We start from the raw sequence: 21,554 nt of genomic DNA on the forward strand, positions 1-21,554 counted from the left end.
ACCTTTTTTTGTCAATATAAGGTCTGTTGTTAACTGGGACAGGTTTAGGCCACTGCTTACCTCCTTTAGAACATTAAAATCCCCTAATATAATGAGTTCATCATCAGCCTACTGAGTCAATGGGGGTGCTAATGGGCCCTAGTTTCGTAGACCAGGCGCAGTCAGCTTTCAGCGCACCTGCGCCGCGCCGACGGGGTGTGTCCGCCTGGACTTTGCAAGTTTCGTGCACCGCGCAGGCTCGCGCACTCGCGCAGGCACACCTCCCGTCTCGCCCACCGGCGCAAGTGGGAAAGAGGGAGGAGAAGAAGGCGTGAGTGGGAGACGAGGAGGAGACGCTGCAGGCGGCTACATCAAGTCGAATTCGCCTATTGTCTATGTGAAAAGCTGTGCAATGCATTCTGGTAGCGTCGCGGCGAATGTCGAGAGATGGCGCGCGAGTTGGCTGCTCCTCATTTGCCTAAAGTTGAAGTTGAATCTACTTTATGCTAATCAGAGGCGCCGGGCTCGACTCGCCGCCTCGGGAATGCTCGCAAAAATGTGTTGTTTAAAGGAGAGCGCCTGTCAATCATCCTCTAGTGGCAGCCCACCAAGCGTGCAATACTGGGAAGCGGCGCGTCCACTCGCGTTTAAAATCGCCCCTGTGGACACGCACCTTCAGTGCAAGATCCGTCACTTGACAACCCGATGACAGAAGCAGCGCCGCCGCTCCCACCACGCTCATCACGCGGTGTGCGTGCGTATCATAATAATAACAATGCCGATATTATAAAAAACAGGAGAGAGAGAGGGAGATGTTTTGGTCCGAGAGGCTGAGTTTCCGTTACGCGTGCCATCTGCCTTTGATCTGACGTCAGATGTGACGGGACAATCTATATAGATATAAATTCACGTGGTGATTCAATTAGTTGCATTAAATAGTGTTTGTTGTGATTATTTATTGCATTTAAATGTGCCTGGAACTGTGGAAACCTGCCTGTGAGATCTCGGTGACGTGTACGCACTGCGCGCCGTCAGCCAAACTTCCACTCCGCCAGCTGTGATTCGCATTGAATGAATGGACTTTATTTACGCCTTGCGCCTTGCGCCGAAAGTAGACCAGGTTGGAGCTGGCGAGCTTTCGGCGAAGTCTCGGCGAGGCTTTTAGCCACGAAACTTCCGTTACGCCAAGCTGAATCTGTGACGCCTCCCCCTGCTGCGCCGCCACACCCATCTTGGTGCAGGCGATCCACCAAACTGCCAAACTGACGTGTGCAAGGCTGCGAGGGTCGAAACTTGCATTGCGCCGGCTCCGCCATCCTGCGCAGCCCTGCGCTGCGCCACGAAACTAGGGCCCATTGTGTCAATGGTGGAAGGTGGTCTATAAATCCCAACCACATTATGGCGTTTCGTCCCAACTGTGTGGTGAGAGCCAGAAATTCAAAGTTTCTTGGAATTGAGAGCACTGAGCATTGAGACACAGAGAAAGCAGTTTAAACATGTATTCCTACCTCACCTCCCCTATAGCTCTGTCCACCCTATATACATTGTAGTCATTTCACTTAATACAAGAAGCAGAGAGTTAGAGCAAAATGGAGTTAATCCACTATGGTCTATAGGTTGTATGTTGTATAGGCCTATCAGCCTTATAATAGCATATAGGAGAAACGTCCAGTTGTAGGGGTAGTGGCAGGTGAGAGGGAGAACGTGGACAGAAGTGAGTTCAGTAGAGATGGTGGGGTTTTCAGCAGGTTTTCCTGTCCGACAGCGTCATCGTGAAAGCGTAGCACCAGTTGGTCCTCAGGTAAACACTGTCAGCACTACCAATAATGCAGCAGGTGGCTGTGTTACATACGAATGCTAAATGAGTGTCAGTTTCAGACACCAAGGAGTGCTGACTAAGCTGCATCATTTGAGGCGGGTGTAAACATAACCGTAACATTGAGCCAATGAGCAAACTAACGAGGAACACATGAAAGCTTGAGTTGGGCTTTTATTGCTCACTTTTACATCACACACAAGGACAGTCAACGCGTCTCACTTTGTTTCCCAAATTCTTTAGATATGACAGGTTTGTTATCCAAGCTTCTTGTTTTGGCTTTCGTTGAGCCCTGTAGCACAAAGAGACCCACTCCAGAAACGGCTTGGACAAAGACAACATTAACAACAAGGTAAAGTTAATGGAAAAGCATTTCACCCAATTTCATTTGAAGCTCAAGTTTGTTTTTTCTAAAAATGTATTTGGACTGAGCACCTTCTGTACATAGTTTAAGTTTAAAGCAATGCCTTAGTTTTGCTAACTTTTGAAACGGCATTTTACAAGGTTTAATTAATATTCCTTATGAATCAGCACAGATGTATAGCTTTGGACCATCTTTTGGAATGGAATTCAAAACAGCAGCAATGGTCAAACACTTTAATATCTTGCTTTTTCATTTTGGTTTCATATAACCACCATTGACCTGAGAAATGTGAAATATTGGAAAGCAAAAAATAGCTTTACTTGGCTTTGGTCCCTGAAGAGGTGGCGCTTTAATTATTTCTGTTGCAGAAAGAAGCTGTATTAAAGCACATTAGAAGAAAAGGTGAGAATAAACTGTAATAAACAGAGACATTATCGATATTTTACATTTCTTTCCTGTTCGATAAGACAGTTGGATTTTAGCCATTTTATTCAAAAGAGCAACACATTACAAAATGGCATAAAAACAGACACATAATTTCTTACAGGTGGGTTCAGACTGAACATGAAGGTTGATCACATGAAGACAAGTGAACAGAGGCAACTCAATCATTGACCACAGCGCAAAACAGTACAACAAGCATAGGTGTAAATAATAAAATATACCCTTTTCCCACCAAAATGAACATGTATATGCAGGTATTTAAAATCGCCAATATGTTAACAAAGTTAGCGTCATAATTAAAGGTCCCTTTACAGCTAAGTGTTAAATCATTTCATTGGTTAATTGAATCGGTAGCGACGGTAGCGACGGTAACAATTGTAACAATGGTAACAATGGTAACAATGGTAGCGACGCTGTGATGGTGTCAATCTAAATGTACCCACACCCCCTAAAGCATCCCCTGCTTTCTGGTCTGGTGGACTCTAAATGGACCATAATGTACTAAATGAACATCATGCTGGATTGAAGAAGACTTGAAACTAGAGATTGAGACCATAAACTCATGTTTAGAATGTTAACTGAGATAACACATCAAGTGAAAAATAGGATCCTTTTCTCATAGACTTCCATTCAATCAGACTTGATTGACTTGTTGGCCAGTAGAGAGAATGCAAGTTTAAGGCACAAAATGTGTACAAAGAAGAGCGTATACACTTAAACGTTATTTTTGCATTATTTTGAATAATTTTTTGGATACTCCTCTGGATTATAATTTATTTCTTTGTGAGTGTGTAAAACGGAGGATTATTCATATCTGCTTGAAGAGACAAGTGAAGTTTACTCGTCTTCAAACCCAAAGCAAGAAAGCAGCATGGAGGCCAGTAAAAATGAATGTGGTTAATTCTTTTTTATGCAGTCTCCATCTCCTTTAAACTAATGAAGTACTGCTTGGACAGACAGACAGAGTTTGAGTTATTTGTTCTTAGAATGAAAGTCTACTGTAACCTTTCCTTCTACAGAGAAAACACAAATGTTAGTGTTTTTTTTTTGTTTTTTTTGTCCAGTGGTAAATAGACTTTATACAGTCATGGCTCATTGACTACCTTTACTTGCACTCATATTCTGCTATTGTTTTGAATATAACATTATTCCTAATATAATCTGTGCCATGGAAACATAATTTTCTGTTTGGATAATCTGTTTTAGCAGCATTCTTTGGACCTAGAGAATATTCTCTATATGCATCTCAGATGGTGTTTTTACATTGCGTCTTCTTTCCTGTTTGCTCTGTGTTTGTACACAAACCTACTAGACAACAGTGAGTAAAGCTGGAGTAGATGCATGGCCACATGAAAAGTATAATTACAATATCACAACACCAACCTCTTCATGGAGGTGGTTGAAGGAATGAGAGTGGTAGGCCGTGTTCACAACAGGTCCACCATTACTGGAGAACTTTCACTAAACTGATTTTGACCCAAAGGAGCAAAATGAACAGACTTGGCTCTCTCACTTTTCCATGTTTTGACGTGTTGTGAGGGCATGGACCCGTCAAACAGCAGTGAGCGGTGCTGACGTGGGATGATGAGGATGTGACGTGAGCTGCCCAAATGGATGGATGATGGGAAGAATACAGAGGAAGAGAACTAACGGTATGTTAATGGGAATATGAAAGGCTGCATGTAAAGGAATATTAGTGGAATATTCCTTTCTATTAGTCATGTAAACAGCTGAGTAGGTATATTATCTTCCAGAATAAAGCAATGACTGGAATATTAAGTGCATGTAAATGTAGTCAGTGAAAAGTTTGACGTGAACAAAGCCATCGTTAATGTGACTAATGCTGTGAAAACAGGCCTTTACATGATGCTTGCCAGCGAGCCAGCTCATTGCTACACTTGCAGGGGTTGATACGCAGACAAAATGTTGGAATTTTGACAAAAATAAAACAATATTTTTTCAAAGCCAAAGAACTTACTGAAAAACAGAGAAAAAAACAATAACAGAAAGAATGCAATGGTAAGTTTTGCTCAATCAAATTCAGTCTGAACACCATCTAGTAGCAATTGTGGAGAAAACCAAACACAGCATTAGCACAGTTAAAAAAGTTTACAGTCCCTTATTCAGCAACTCCGACTACAATCTCTTCTTGCAGATAAACATGTATAATTAGAAAAATAGCTCTTAACAAGTTCACAATAATAGAAAAATAGTTTCAATATCCACAGGAATGTTAACGTCATTAGAGGTCTGTTGAATTCAATTGTCGGAGGGGAACACTAACTAGCACACGGTGCCAGCCAGACCAGCAGGGTGAGCTCACCTCAGCTATGCCGTCACACCGTAGCACAACGCCACAAGTAAAAGAGAAATCCACGGACACACGGGAATCACTGAGGACTTGTTCCTGAGAGAAATGTGTGGTTGATCAACCCAGTCTCCTGCAACATTACATTCCCGTACCAGTCAACTACTACTGTCAATTCTTTTCCAGGGAAAGGTATTTTTTTATTTTCGTGCAAACAACAAAACAAAAAATGCTACTAAACTACTTGGTTAGTTTTAGCAAAAGAAAACATGGTTTGGCATGAAATTATTTATAATATATATAATTATTTAAGTACTTGGTTGTGTTTAGGCAACAAAAGTACTTGATTACGTTTAGACAACAAAAGTACTTTGATCTAACAGGATACGTACAGCAGTTTCCTCGTGAAAGTCTTGTTTTTTTGTTTTTTTTTTGTTAAGGAAAAATGTCGTTATTTGACATAAAATGTCTATGCAATTAAAAAAAATGCAACAAAAGTACTTAGTATGTTTGTTTTTTTAAATAAACAACTTTGAGGACATGAACTACAGTCTCCTTGGTGAAAGTCCTTTGTTTTTTTGACACATCCACCACTGAGACCTCCACCCTATACAGACTTCTGCAGACTCATTTAAAACCAAGTAGTGTTAAAGTCAAGAGCAAATGTCATCCACAACAAAATGTTTCCCTCAGACCTCATTCACAATGCAGTTCTGTTGTGCAGGAATGTAACCTTTTCGGAGACCAGGCGTTTTGAGTTTTCTGGGAAAAGCATGATGAAAGATTTGGAGGCTGTGGCACAAAAATGAGTAGCAAGCTCATTAAAACCTCTCTGACCTCTCTTCTGAGGTGTGACACTAACAAGCTTCAGCATGTCCAGAGAGAAATCAAACACATTATCTTAACCACACCTGTATTTTTAACACCTTTTTAACGACGGTGATTCTCAGTGTGATATTTGCTTTTCACCACGGTCAGGCCGTTCAAACTCGACCCTGTTCAGGTTTGTTTTTGGGCTACACAGTACCATGCTTTCAGTTCACTGACAATAGAAACAATAAATGTTTCTAAAAAGTGCATTTTTTTCCTGCACTTGGAAAAAAGGGAATAAAAACCCCCATATAAATATAGGCTGAGGACCAAAGGTGACAAAGTTTGTCACAAATACTCAAAATATTCAACACAAAATATTTTTTTTGTTTAAATATTCTCATTTTAAACAATGATCTTGTTTGAAAAGTTTATATGATACAATTTGTATCAACAAAGAGAGGTGTCATCTGTCTACGAGCTAACCGGGCAAACATTTAGTTTTAGTTTAGTTTACAGTACAAACAGTTCCTCAGACATTAAAATAATCCCATTGGTGGAGATAATTAAAATAAGGATATTATCTCTGATTTCATAAAACAAATGTAGTTCAAGGTGCTTCACATTAAGAGAAAACAACCTAAAACACTTTGAAAGTGAATGCAGATAAAAAGAGGAAAGATAGTTGTTTTGAAAAAATACTGATATTTGATAATACTTTTGAAAGTATTTTAAGTTGCAGTCCTTGGACAGAACATTGCTCTTTGTTACCTTAAAGAACTGAATAGAAGTTTAAACACATCATATTAGCTTATTGCTATTTCTTCTTCTTCTTCTTCTTCTTCTTATTATTATTATTATTATTATTATTATTATTATTATTATTATTATTATTAATATAATTATTAGGTAATTTGATCAAGTCGTTGACCACTTATATTTTTGCATTTAGTGGAGACACTTCTGGCAAATAGGGGAAAGCATAACTAATAGATATCATCATGAAACGTCCACAGTTGATAACTTATTTTTTTTGTTTCCTGATGTTTAAATAGGCAAATTAAGCATTAAATATGTGCTAATTTCATACATTTCCAGAAGAGAAATCTGAACATTGGATAAAGCCAGGTTCACAATTCTTGTTTCATTTTGTTGATATTTTAAAATCAAAGGTTTTTACAGATGAATTTGGATTATTCCTTTGTATCACTCCATAAACCTGAACATTCTGTCATAAACAAAATCTATTTTCTCAATGTTTTTAGGAATACAATGTTGTGTAAATCAGGCTGAATTAATATAGAATGAAAGTGGTTGGATGTAAGTGCTGCAGAAGTGGACATTTTTGGCTGATATTAACCAAAAGTTATCATACATCGTTTAAATATTAAAATTAAGCATAATCTTATGGTAACTTTTGGTAAATTTAAGAGGAATCATCATATGCTAATAACAAACAGCTAAATCTGTAACTTGTATTCCTTTTTAAATGTGTATTTTGGACATAATTATGTGAGATAAACCAAAAAGGTTCATGAAAAACAATGCATTTGTCTGCAGTGCTTCTCGTTAATTTAACCAATGAGATTATTAGTGCCTCTAAGAATAGTTTGTAGAGCTAAAACCTACAAGGTGTTCCCACTGTTGTGATATTACATGTGTAGAAACATACCCTGAGGGAAGATCACAGTTTTTAGAAGGTGTTTCCCAACCCATGTCAGTCGGTTCTTGTTTTTCACTGCTGATCTAATGGAAGGGTACAAACGAGTTAAACCCTGTTTGAGGCAGCTAAACCCTCCTTGTGATGTCACTACTGACAAAGGAGACCCTGTGTCTCGTGCTAGACATTCACACACATAAAAAGGTAATAAATTAATATATATTAAATTAAAATAAAAAATACCAATCTTTTTTTCCACCTCAGGATTTCTGGTGCTTTCTACAGCCACTGTCATGATTTTGATATGTTTTAATGATGGAAAAGAACAGAGGGTGTGTTTAAAAACAAAAAACAGTACTGAAAGCTGAACCGTGAAGTCAGCTGACAGGGTTATCCTAGCAAAGGAAATTGTTGAAAGGTGAACAACGGCTTGGGGTTTTCGAGTGGAGTTTTGCTAACTTCTTTAGTTTCACTTCCCTGTGGGGGAAATTCACTAAAACTCACCACAGCATCTGATCAGCCACCTGTCAGCATAGAAAGAAACCCTCGATCTGTTTGTTGAGCTAATTCAAGCTTTAAAATGCTGTAGGAATACATGAATATGATGATGCTTTACGATTAAGTATATTCTTTTACATCCCCCCGTGACTGGAAAATAGAAGTATTTCACTCAGATGGAAATTTGAGCTATACTAATACCCTGATATGATTGCCAAAGGGGAAAGTAGCAATAACAAAAAAGTGCCAAAAACAGAATAATTATAAAAATATGTAAATAACTTAAAACATAATAAATTAATTAATTTAAAATGTAACCCTTGAAACACATTAACAACCTCCCTAAGCACACCAGTGTCAAAGCTTGAGCTCAGACATTAATCCCCAACCTTTCCTGATCTTAAGTGCTGAACTAGCAGGCATATTTATAGAAAAATATGGCAATTTGGGGATTTCCCCATTTTTAAGATACCATTAAAATGAATGAGAGATCTTCATTGCAATGACATTGAGCAGTGCATTAACAGCTTATGGAGCATTATGTCTTGTGCTTTTGGTTTGTGTATGTCCAACCTGACTGGCTGGATAAACCTGCAGACCTGAGCCCAGTGAGGATGAAGCTTAGCCAATTCATTCAAGAACCATGCTGCGATTTCTCCATTAGAATCACAGCTGCAAGCTCCTGAGCATCCACCATGTGAGGGTTCCTGGTCATCACCATCCTCACCAAATCTGGGGGGAAAATGCGGCACAAGTTAACAAACACCCTCTCCCTAAGGTCCTGGTATCGGCCCAAAGAAGGGGGCTCCTGGTGCTGGGGCACTGGGGGCAGGTGGCTGTTGTGGGTACTGATGGATGGAAGGGGGAGTGGTGAACGACTCAATGCCGAAAGCCCAAGGGGTGATGAATGGATTTGCCTGCCCCAAGGAGAGTGCCAAACCTTCTCATGGACTTCTGGAAGGCTCTTGAAGTCATATGGGTCATATCGAGGCTTAGGGGACTGTTGGTAATGGGGGTCCCAGCTTATCTGATGCTGTGGTTGTTGGTTTATGCGGGAAGTATGTGGTGACCCTTTGTACCCTTGGGAGTCGTGGAGCCCACCTTCATCCCAAAGGGAGCCCATGAAATTGCGACCTATAGGGGAGCTCTGAGAGTGGGAATGAGCAGTGGATGTTTGGTGTGGACGAGCTGGGAATTCCCCCGGGAAGCTGCTCAGCAAAGGATGCTGAAGGTGTGGTGGAATGCAGGCTGAAGGAGACTTGAAGGTACGTGGAGAGGCAACAGAGGATGAAGGGTCTTCCAGGCCAAAACCATGTTGACTCCGCATCGCTTGAGGAACAGGACAGCCATGTGGAGCATGCTGACCCAGTCCAGGGGGAATCCGGCTCACTGGGTGGTTGTACTGGCCAGAGCAGTGATGATGGTGGTGAGGATGGTGGTGGTGGTGATGGTGGCATTTGGGGCCATCTTCTAACAAGGGGTCAGGGGAGAAAGAGTCTGAGCTGACACTGCCTTCACTGCTACAGTCGGACAGTAGTGATGCAGTACGCAGGTCAGCTGCGTGGAAGCATTCAGGACTCTGTGGCACTACCAGACTGAGGCTAGAGTAAGCCTTTGCCAGTGAGTTGTAGCCCAGCTCTGGAGACTTGCATCTGTGGTAAGTTTCAGCTTGGCTTGGTCTAGAGGCTGCAGCAACCCTGAAGCTGCCTCCACCACTTCCCCCAGGGTGCTCCCATCGGTCAAAGCTTCCTGCTGAATGGGGTCCCCCTGGAGCTGGATATCCTTGAAAGCTGCTGCTACAGCTACTGCTGCTGCTGCTGCTGTTGCTTCCCCTACGTCCTTCCACTTTGGACTGTATCTGAAACCTGTCCTCCAAGAGGTCAGCGAAGGAGCTCCTAGGGCTGGGGTTTGACTGTTTTTTTGGAGTTCCCCGACCTAGCTCGGCCTCAGCCATTCCTTCTGCTTGACCAGAACTTTGGCTCTTCACCATGAAGGTATCTTCCAGAAAGCCTCTAGAAGCTACTGATGACATCTTGGCACTGGCACGGAGCTCATCAGCCACGGCACGCTGAGGCTGGCTACCCCTTTCAGGGTGGTAAAACTTGCATTTGTGGCCATATGTGCACTTCTTCCCTAGAAAAATGAAAAAATATATATCATTTGTCAATGATGTGCTGAAATTGATATATTTTATAACATAATTTGTTGGTAAATAATGCATCTTTTTATCTCCCCCAGGAGAATCATGGGATGTTTTCATATTTGTGAGTGAGTGAGTGAGTGAGTGAGTGAGTGAGTGAGTGAGTGTGTATCCTACAAAGAAAAAGTTCCCTGAAAATACAGGATTAGTTATTACATCTGTAACTAGCCTGAGTAAGCCATTTTGTGTTAATGTATGCTTTTTTGAAACTATTTCCCCCACTGTGAGAGGAGTCACATTTGGTGTAGAAATTGTTACGTGCCACGTGTGTGTGTGTGTGTGTGTGTGTGTGTGTGTGTGTGTGTGTTTCTTTCCCTATTTCAGAAACAAGCATTTTAAAAGTTGTTGGCTTGTCATCTTGCAGACAGATTAACAAAGCATGACTTCAGACTTCTTACTGATAACCATCATTATGGAGTTATTTCAGCATCTTTTGATCTGTTTATTGCTATTAAATCACAGCTTAATTGTTTATTTTTGGGTTCATCCAGCTGTGGTAAACATTTGTCTTGCTAAATCCAATGAATACAGCTTGGTGAAATTCTTGGTGATGTTATGAACTCAGACAGGACAGCGTTTGGTTTCCTGGTGTATCTGGGACTGGAACATGTACAAAGCAGCGATAGTGGTTATTTCAATGATTGATGTAGCATTGTTGGTGTGTACATGGAGGTAAGCCCGCCTCCTTTCTGGCATGTCTAGCACAAGTGATGCAAATAAACAAATGATGACACAGTCAAACTCATGAGGCGAAAATTCCCTTTATGTTTGGTGTGACTACGGCATTAAACCATTGGACATGTATCACTGACTAAAGCAGCCAACAGCAAATATTCCTCATTTTAAAATACACCCTGCTCTCTTTGTAATATAATATAAAAATGTCCTGGCCAGACTCAGTTTTCAGTCCAGGTCCCATCTTATCCTTTCCCCGTAAAGAAACATTTTTGTTAAAAAGAAAGGTCTATTTATGTATTAGAGCAATCTATGTGTTGTCAGACCACTTCCTTGCATGTGTTCCTGTGCTCACACATCACTGTAACCTCCCACCACACATCTAATTTTCGGTCTTGTCATCAATGTGTTAGTTGTCCTGGTACTGTCTATTGTTCCTGTATGTGATGGAAATTGTTTAATAAAATGTAAATATATATATATATATATATTAGGGCCAGGACTTTAACGCGTTAATTAAGATTAATTAATTATACAAAAATGAACGCGTTAATTGCACTTATTTTTGCACTGCGGAACGTTTCTCACTGGATGAGTTTCAGGCGGACCGATTATACTGGAGCACCAACTAGCATTCATGACTTCAGACAACAACAAACCACAGTGAACATGAACAAAGAAGAAGCTGATGAGACCGCTTTGGTTGGCCCCGTGGATGGGAAATTTTGTTATAAAAAATGAACGGATGGAAGCGTTGATAAGAACATGGTTGTGTGCAAGCTATGCAACAAGGAATTTGCATATCACCGCAGCACATCGAGCCTCAAGTATCACCTCAATGTTTTGCATTTGCTACTTGGACGCTAGCGTGCTAGCTAGCGTGGACGTCAGCCTGACTCAAGTACAAGGACCCACACCCAACCCACACTCCACCAGATGCTATTGCTACACTTAATGGCAAAAATTGCCCTGGCCTGTTGGACTTGGTTCAACAAAAATAAACAATATTTTGTTGCTAAAGCTTATGTATTCATTCATTATTCAATGGTATACTAAAAATCTAAAAATTACTTCTCACTGTTCTCAGGTCAAATTCATATGCGATTAAAATGCGATTAATTTCGATTAATTAATTACAAAGCCTCTAATTAATTCGTTTTTTTTTTTAATCGAGTCCCGGCCCTAATATATATATATATATATATATATATATATATATATATATATATATATATAAAAAGATGGATGTTTTTAAAAATATTAGTTCTCTCAAATACTTGAAGTTTCTCCACTGGCACAAATAGAAGAGCACATTTTTACCATAAGGACATGGTTGCTTCCTGTGTTCAGGAATAATCGGCCTCTTCCTCAGGAAGTTCTCCAGACTGGGTCCATGTCGTCCCAGTGGGTCATCTGGTGGCATGAACCTGAATGCACAGATAGTAGATTAAATCCCCCCCAAAACATTGCTACGACAACAGATCAGTGAAATAAAACAAGAGACATGCTGTCTCTTGTTTTATTTCACCTATAGAGGTATAGTGGTATATTGTATACTCTATGGAGTTTGAAGTGAAGCGAGGTAGAAAAGATCAAAAGAACACCAAAGAGGAAATGAAAATGTCTGGTGAGGAAATAGGAAGACCTCAGATAACTAATGTTAGTTAGAGGGATACCGGCTTGTTATGAGTTGCTTACTTGTCATTGACAAAGGAATACATCAGTAGACGCTCATCTATGAATTTCTTCCACTCTGGTTTCTCATTGGCTAGGTCACGGTAGTTGTCGTTGGAAACAATGATGCCGTCTGACTCGTAGGCCAGTTTGACGATGAAGCGATCATCGTAGCAAACTACACGGCGTCCCTGCACACGGCGAGATGGAGTGAAGACAAGGATCTTCTCTTTCTCTAGTCGCCGAAGGATCTCTTGGTCTGAAGGAGGAGCAGGGATACAGTTGAACATAACTGAAAAGTTGATAAATGTGTCATTCCCTATTGAAGCAGAAGCTGAGGAATCACTAATAGCTCCTACCTGTGATGAGAGCATCAGGTCGGGACTGCTCTTTTCTCCAGGCAGGGACAAAAACAGTTATGTCACGATGACCTCGCTCCAAGAACCAATCAACAGCCAGCTGGATGCCTTGACAGGAGAACACTTCCTTATTTCCATGACTGCAAGAGCAGAAAGATATGTTAAACTCACAATCAGTGATACGAATACACACCAAAGACCACAATAATTAAAAACGCAGGATTGAAACCTGATATCACTTTGAAATGGTTTTACTCTGCCTGAACAACCGTTTGTTCTCATCAGTGATATAAAAGAAAAAAAGTCTGCTGACAGCTGCTAGTGCCATTTTAAGTGAGTACATGTTGACATGAGCTGTAATGACTAGGAATCAAACTCATGTTTAAATCTGATGAGACATAAAATTGTAAAAAAAGAAAAAAAAAAAAAAAAAAGAACCCTGAATACAGGATAAGCGGTAGACAATGGATGGATGGAAAAAAGAAAGAAGAAAAAAAAGGAAACTTGACAAAGACTATGGGAGCACTCAAACCAACCGGACCGTGCCCAGGCACGAATGAGCCCAAAGTCCGGATTGTTCGGCCAGTGTTAGCGCTCCGTTCCGTACTTAGGACGGTCCGCTTCCTCGGCCTCGGCACGCTTGGAAGAGATGCACGGGTATGCAATGTGGACATGACGTAGGCTTTAATCGATAGGCCATACCTCTCATTATTGCTCAGTGTTCAACTCGGATCTCCCCCCGCCCTGGTGTGAGTGCGCCCTATGTTTACGTGCACAATATATTCACTTGTTATCCCCTTATACCAAAAAAGACAATATTAGCTGTTTGCATGGCTAATGAAAATAAATATTCTGCAAATAATCTAGTTTCCGACATCTGTGCATATTCCGACTTTACATTATTTACATTTAATATAAATACATTCTAAAACATCTCCAATGACCCTGTTCATTTTACTTTGCACATCTAAAAGGAAAGCACACCAGGTGTGCCGTACCACAGGAAAACAACGTGTTTTACAGCGATGGGGATGATGCATTTCTAGCATTATGCTGTACTGAGGACAGACTGGACAGTTACCCAATATCGCCTCTTGAGGTCACAAGTGGTAATACAAGTCAGGACGTTACGGGGCTAGCTGGTTAGCATGCTCATTTCAGGAGCTATTTCTGCACGCAGTAAAAATACATCAACAATAGACTGTATATAAGAAGATGATGTCACCCATTGGTTTGTTGCCTACGGTTTTAGAGCCTTGTGTTTGTCATTTTGGCTGTTGCCATCTTCTATTTTGACCGTTGCCATCTTGTATATTTTGTAACTAGTGGACTGAAGTGACTAGATTTAGACTGAGGGGGAGGTTGCCCCCTGATATAAAGCTATTTTCGGTTAGTAAACATTGTCACATATTTTTGAGGGCAGAGCATAGTTGCAGGCAGATGAATTAACTGCTTTAGTCTACTAATCATCATCATAGAGTGTGGCTCGTCTTCCTCACCTCATTGCTACGTTGCTCCCATCCAAAACAACAGGCCGAAGGTTTTCTTTGTCCTCCAGTAGCTGGGCAGGACACAGCAGCCGACAGGAGTCCAGAGAGGAGTTGAAGGAGGTGCAGGCCAAAGAGGATGACAAACAGGAGGAGGGAGACTTGGAGACGGTCGAACCTCCTTGTTGCTCCATCTCTGTCTTGGTTCCCAGTTTGACCAGCTCGCCCAGGATGTCGTTGATGAGTGCATCTGGGCCCAGTTTCCTCAGCACCAGCATCACCAGGTCCTCGGGGTAGCCTAGCTTGAGAGCAAACTCCACCTTGGTGCGGTAGTCTGTGACAGGGTTAGTGGGAGATGATGTTTCTGGCTGTGGGAGATCTCCAGGGGATCGGTTTGGTGTCAGGTCCAGCCTGACGGAAGAGGACTCTTGGTGATGTTGATGCTGCTGAGGGTGTTGAGATTCAGAACCAGACCCATTCTGGAGCCGTTCATCGTCACTGTCAGAAAAATTACTGCAACTACTACTGCTGCTATAGCTTGAATTAGTACTAAAACTTGTGCTACTACTACCAATACTGTTAGTCGGGGCTCCAACTTTGACCCCTATATCCCCAGCACCCGTCACCGTGCCCAAGCCGACCTGCCGCTCAGCACCTTCCACATGGAGGTAGGCCAGATCCAGCCCCAGGCTGAGGATGTGGCCTGTCCCATCCTCCACATGGTCTTTCACACCCATGAAGCTGTCTCATACATCCAGCTCCACGCCCTCCTTGACCTCCTGGGCACCAGACAGACCCCACCGTTACTGCTGGTAGTTCACAGCTCACTGACTGGTCCTTGGAGTGAAGCTTGAGGGAGACACAAGAAATTACTGGTTTTACTGGTTTAATTCATGAGGACTGTATTAAAGTGATAGTAGGCAGTGTGTTTTGAGTCGTAAAGGAACAGTGTGTAGGATTTATTGGCATGTAGTGATGTTGGTACGGATTGCAACCAACTAAGTATCTCTCTGTGGTAACACCATTGGCCTTGCTCAGAGGCCAGCCTGACCATAATAACACTACTTTAGGACCAACAGAAGTCAGATAGCAGCTGGGGGTACCGGGGTGTTGCACTCTGCACTCACATTATGGTAGTATGTCAGAGAACTACGGCGGGTCTTCAGGTATCTTAAAAATGCAAAAGCATCTCTCTAGTGCCAGTGTTTGGTTTGTCCCTGCTGGGCTACTGTAGAATATGACATATGTTCAACATTGTGGACTCCATGAAGAGGAACAGCTCTCTTTGTACATATGACAATGTTCTCACACCAGTGTGTCAAACTGCTTGGTAGGTGCTCAAACTAACCACGTTCCCCTCTAGCTTCAATTTTGGCTGTGTGAATCAACGCTTGTTACATACGTAGTGTCATTTCAAAATAAACATCCATCTTCACAGGAAGTTAGGTTTAGGCAACAAAACCACACAGTTAGGTTAAGGGAAAGAGCATGGTTGGCGTTAACTTGACCAACGTACAACTCACTAACTGACTGACTAACAACTGATGTGACAAAATGCCAACATTTAACATTAGTTTCGTAAGGGACAGATAGCGATCTCTGAGATGAAAGACTACTAGTACTTTACACTACGGCAGTTAGTCTGAGCGTGTAATAAGGATGCATGTGTGTTTACATTGAAGTTAGTTACAGATCGCATAAAGCCGCTAAACGCTGCGTCTGTGTGTCAGTATTAAAAGCAGAAGGGCACTAACCAAACTATTTTTTTTTTGACGCACTGGGGTTTGGACAAAAATCTGAATATGAAGAATGAAAGGTGTAAATGTGTGCAGAACATATTTTAATGAGGAATTACTAGATGTGAAGGTTCACATCTCAGCCGGGTGTAAAAGCATTCAGCACAGTTTAGCAACACAAAGGCACGTTATAGTTATATTGGGAGCATTTTGAATGCCTCTCAACAGTTCTCAACATGGCAATGCCTGCTCAGAGCCAACAGTCATTTCAACGCACAAACTACGACAAATGTGCTGACAGTGTTTACCTGAGGGGGAACCGGAGGGTGGGTGCTACGCTTCCATGACAACGCTGTTAGCAGTAACATGAAGATGAGAGCAGCGCTAGCCAGTGGGGCATGCTCACATGCACTAAAAGCATGCACGGCCCATCTGGCTATGTAAACAAAGCAAAGAGAAGCTCTGATAACAACACACACAGAGGGAGAGTGACTTCATTCTCTGCTCAGGCAGACATTACTACACTATATCTTTACATTGACAATAGCTGTTTGCTGCCATATTAATGTTCTGACTGTCGTATTGACTGCACTGAGGTAACATGAACACTTATTAATTCAAAGTCTTGTGATGATGCTAATACTAAACCCTAAGCTTACAACAGGCTTTCAAGACGTAAAAAGGGCAAGTGGGTAACCTCCCTTACTTCCCCTCCCACTTCTACTGATTTGCATTTTAGCAGCGACAAGCTCTGTTGCAAGAGGAACATCAATTAGACTAGAGGCAAAATACCAGACAGCTGAGCCAAGAGCCATGTCCAAGTGATGCCACAAGTACTTAGCATTAGCAATGTTTTTATACAAATATGCAGGATGTTACCTCCAATAAAGGGCTGGGTTATATGACAAACAAGGACATATGGATCATTTATGATTGCATTTGCATTTCCACACAATAAATTACTGTACTGCATTCTTTTATAACAATTGTGTTAGATTAATACAATAACACTATATGTTATCTTCGTCGCTTGTCCGACTCTGGAACCTAATCTTATTCACAATGATGTGCCTGCCATTGCTTGTTGCTCAAAGCACAACACAATCAGAACCTTGAGGTATATTGGATGCAGGCTTAAACACACTATTCCACTGTATTGTATTGTAAAAATACAACTTTTGCAGAATTACATGTATGTGGTGATGCAGTTTATTAAAACCAAGTGATTATTGGCTCAATTATCTTCATACTTTCTTGACAAGACCTTGGATACCGACTGTATGAGAACAAAGGAGTTTTTATGAATATTTGCTTTGACTTTGTTGTTTGAATTGAAGTCTAGTTCTGTCTCCAGTTTTCTTCTCGGATGTGTGTTGTGTTACAAGTGCAGAAAGATCAATTCAACCATTGACCAACTCCTTTGTTAGTTAAAGTAGCTCCTTAAAAAGTCACATTCCTAACAAACAAAATTCACATACACAGACTAGAAAAGGCTGGTCTCAACAACAGCACAAAGGCACTAATCATGGGGTGTACGATGCAGGCAGGTACAGAGTACATGGAGCGCCATAAGCAAGTGGCTGGTATAGTGGACAGGAACATCCGTGCCGAGTATTATGGTCCTGAGTTCAAAATGGAAGACACCTCCAAAGCTGGTTGAGAATGAGCAAGCTAAGATCCTGTGACTTCCAGATCCAGACTGATAAACTGGTGACGGCTAACCAACCAGACATCAGGGTGGTGGACCAACAACCAAGGACAGCAGTAGTGAAAGATGTAGCTCCCACTGTAGATGTAGACTTCACTGATGTATATAATTCCTAACGGACCTTAAAGCCTGTATGACCCACTGCCCTGGTGGGGGGGTGGGGGTCCACCAATTGGTTGAAACAAAGAAGTATCCGTTGTGATAGCACATTGGTCAGTGACCGCTTTAAATAAATGTGTTCCTTTGCTCCTACATTTCACACCCATAACTTCTACGTGACTGCATAATAACTATACTTAAAGTAAACATTCTTTATCCTTGGATCTAGTTCAGTCTTGTTTGCTTGATGCATAATTTTGTCTCATTACAACATCAGGGCTTTTGTTCATTGTGTTGCAGATTATCAAATGTATGAACAATGGACAAGGTTCATCCTTCCAGTTGCCTTGACTCGTCTCTTTGCTCAGACGCTGCTGCGCACAAAGGAATTGAAAGTCAAAAATCTGTAATATCATAACCGGATTCAGCACAATATTAATTCACACCACAAACAAAAACAAGTTTGTTAATCTGTGGGAAAACCCGTGAAGGGTACTTCCACAGCATCAAAATGGTCTGCAATAAACTTTGTTACTTCAAGCCGATAAACCCCCTCAAAGTGAAACAGCAGGAAATAAATTGAGACTAACTTTGCTGCCACAAACGGCAGCAGAAAAAAGTATAGGAAAAAACTGTGTACAAACACTTTAATTCATTCATAAAAAAAATTCTGATCTGGATGTGTTCGTACTCTGCAAAGAAATGTATAACTGCCTCAGAATCCATGCACGATGAAGCCCAAACGTCTTAGAAAATATAAACACATGCACTAAGCTGTCAAAACCACATTCATTAAAAAAGGCTACATTTAAATACATTAAATCATTAATTTATTGGCTAAATATATTAAACAGCAGTGTGGAGGATTTAGTGGCATCTAGTGGTGAGGTTGCAGACTGATAACAAAATAACCCCTCCTCTTACCCCTCCCTTTCCAAGCGTGTAGGAGAACTACGGTGCCTTCAAGTTACGTAAAAACGTGAAAGTCTCTCTCTAGAGCCAGTGTTTAGCTTGTCCTTTCTAGGCTACCTGTGAGGAGAGCTACTGCCTATGTAGATATGAGGGGCTCATTCAAATCTAACGAGAACATCCTTAGTTTCAGCTGATTATACACTAATGTAAACATACTGTAGATCCCCCTAAGTGCTGCACATTGTGTATTTAAATAAGTAAGTAATTAGTGCCCTTTCATCTCAATTATAAAAACTCTGTCCAAGTTGCAGCCAACAGTGGAGAGTATGAGAATGATATTTTAAATTCACTCACTCATGTTATTATTGACTTGGCTTTATTTTGGAAAAGATATATAGTTAATGGCTGAGACAGGTTGTCGTAGAATCATTTTGTTTGGTGAGAAACCGCTCAGTGAACTACATCTCTCGTCTCACAAAACATACATCACCAATATGCCGTTAGCTTGTCTTGATAACTAGCTAGCTAACGTAGCTACATTCCATCACTAATGTTACCTGATATGTTTTATCCAGTGACTCTTTTTATCAGCAGGAAGAGAAAGAAGGCGCGAGACCTGTTGTTAGTGTGAGTAACGTTACATCCTGGTACCCAACACACAGAGAGTACCGAACACACTCCTGGCTACTCCACCAGTTTCTATGCAATTGCCAATGCTTAATCTGTTACAACAACTTCATCACTTTCTCCATGATACTCTAAGCAAAAGCACCAGAAGTAATTTATGTCTCCGTTATGAAGTAGAGCAGATGAATACTTATAAAGTTTGAAATACAAGTGAAAGGAAGTGACTGGATCCATCTGGATTCTGATTTGAAACTGTTAACAACATTTGCTTCATAAGTGAAGGTCACCTTTACAGCTAAGTATTGAAGAAATTGTAGTAGCTAACTGCATTGGTAGCATGGTAACTACCTGTCAATCATCCCTGCTTTCTGGTCTGTTTGACTCTAAATGGACCATAATGTACTAAATGAACATCATGCCGGATTGAAGAAGACTTGGAAGTCGAGATTGAGACCATAAACTCATGTTTACTATGTTTACTGAGATAATACATCAAGTGAGAAGTAGGCTCATTTTCTCATACACTTCCATGTAAACAGAGAAGTTGCCCCCTGATGGCCAGTAGCGAGAATGCAAGTTTAAGGCACTTCTGTTTTGGCTTCACTCTTCAGAACCGGTTACACTGTGACCTCTTTACATTTGGCTGATAGCGTTCATTCATTTGTTGAATGGTTTAAGTTAATATTCTGGCCACACCTCATACATTGCACCTTTAAAATTATATTGTATATCAACCAGTCTCTGCCAACTGATACAAAGGAACTGATTTTAAAACTTTCTATGCATGCGTATGTGTGGTTATATTTTGGGGACAGTTGTAATGAGGAGGCTCTTGGATCTCAGGCTAAAGCACCGGAAAGCAGGGGCCCCTTAATGTCCCGACCCCGACGTCTAAGCTGCCGCGCCGCTGTTTGTCACCCTGAATGCCACTAGAGAGCTGGAATAATTTAGTCCTCTGACAACAAAAGAGGCACAAAAGGAAAGAGCGAGAGTGTGTTTGTGTGTGTGTGTGTGTGTGTGTGTTGGAGGAGGGGGGGAGAAGAAGTGTGTCTGGCTTGCCGTCCTTCAACAATGCAGCTGCCACCCAATCTGTCCTCCTGTGACGGGGAGTATTGTTCTCACAGGCCTGGGCAGCGTGCACAGACGGAGGCTGGGACTTTTAAAACTCATTCACCCCCGCCATCACACAAACACACACACACACACACACGATGCCTGGTGATGCAGCAGTCACACCAGCCTCACAGACGGAAACGTTGAGGAGTCAGCAGAAATATGACTGTGACACAGCAGGTGTGAGTCAGAAGCAGTCATGGCTTTTCCTGTTCATTGTACAAAAATACGGAATATAAAACCTGTTTTTCACACATTACTGGAGCAGAGACGGCAGTGAAATAAGCCCAAATAAATCAAATATGCAGGGAAAAATAGGCTTCACACTCTAAGTGCCAATCGTAAAGTAATAGTTGTTTTCATCATCAAATAATATTATGGATATAGTCAATGCTGCAGAATATTACAATATTTGCAGTAGAAGTCTGGAGCATGGAGCCATTTATTTGAGAGGACTATGGATGGATTAAGAGCAATAACAAAATAATCATTTGTATTTAATACTTATTTGTGGACAGAATGTATAATTCAAGGAACAATTTGCACAGACCAAGTCCGGATACGGCAATTGACTGGGCAAGTTAAAAATGGAGGAAAAAGAAAAGAGGTAAAAGCCAAAAGATAGGTCTGGCCGTGAACATGTCAATACTTTGGGAGCATTTTGAAAGTGGTCAAAGCGGCCAAGAATCATTAAGTCCCAAATTAACAAAAATCTATAAGAAGCTATTGTGCCAAACTTGATGCTCAGCTGATAGAATATGAATTATTAAATGTGTTATAACCATTTCCTGCTACTGAAAGCTCTTTGAATGATTGCAATGTACTATAGGATGTATGTTTAAACGAATATCTATGAAATTAACCAGACTTCAAAAGAAACGTTTTAGAATTACATCAAATGGATCCGTTTCTCTTGTTTAGTCCTGCAGAGTAATACCAGATCTACCATTCAAGACTAGCAAATCGTGGGTGGGGGTGAGTCTTTCCATGGTGAGCAGATGCTGCAGCCTCCACCTCTATGACCCAGCCTGCCTGCACTGCCTCTGCACTCTGTGTATCTCTGTATGTGTCATGATCCTGGGTTA

General features: G+C 41.2%; 1 protein-coding gene across 1 annotated transcript; it reads right to left on the minus strand.

The window, feature by feature from the left end:
* Window positions 1-8,402: 8,402 nt before the first annotated feature.
* Window positions 8,403-15,039, minus strand: LOC311022521 (putative ribonuclease ZC3H12C). The gene is made up of 5 exons (XM_084023815.1): window positions 14,287-15,039; window positions 12,788-12,927; window positions 12,453-12,687; window positions 12,075-12,181; window positions 8,403-10,012 (listed from the first exon to the last, which is right to left on the minus strand). The coding sequence occupies exons 1-5, from the start codon at window positions 15,009-15,011 to the stop codon at window positions 8,514-8,516; spliced, it is 2,706 nt and encodes a 901-aa protein (XP_083879941.1). The 5' UTR covers window positions 15,012-15,039; the 3' UTR covers window positions 8,403-8,513.
* Window positions 15,040-21,554: the final 6,515 nt, after the last annotated feature.

This window comes from Eutrigla gurnardus (assembly GCF_963514095.1).
Source record: "Eutrigla gurnardus genome assembly, chromosome: 12".
NCBI classification, from domain to species: domain Eukaryota; kingdom Metazoa; phylum Chordata; class Actinopteri; order Perciformes; family Triglidae; genus Eutrigla; species Eutrigla gurnardus.

What these genes read in the sequence shown, in the direction of transcription:
- LOC311022521 (XM_084023815.1), bottom strand. Translation starts at nt 15,011, where the DNA reads ATGGGTGTGAAAGACCATGTGGAGGATGGGACAGGCCACATCCTCAGC. An exon ending in GGGAGCAACGTAGCAATGAG is followed by an intron (nt 12,928 to 14,286) that starts GTGAGGAAGACG and finishes CTGCTCTTGCAG; the next exon opens with TCATGGAAATAAGGAAGTGT. An exon ending in TATTCCTTTGTCAATGACAA is followed by an intron (nt 12,182 to 12,452) that starts GTAAGCAACTCA and finishes CTGTGCATTCAG; the next exon opens with GTTCATGCCACCAGATGACC.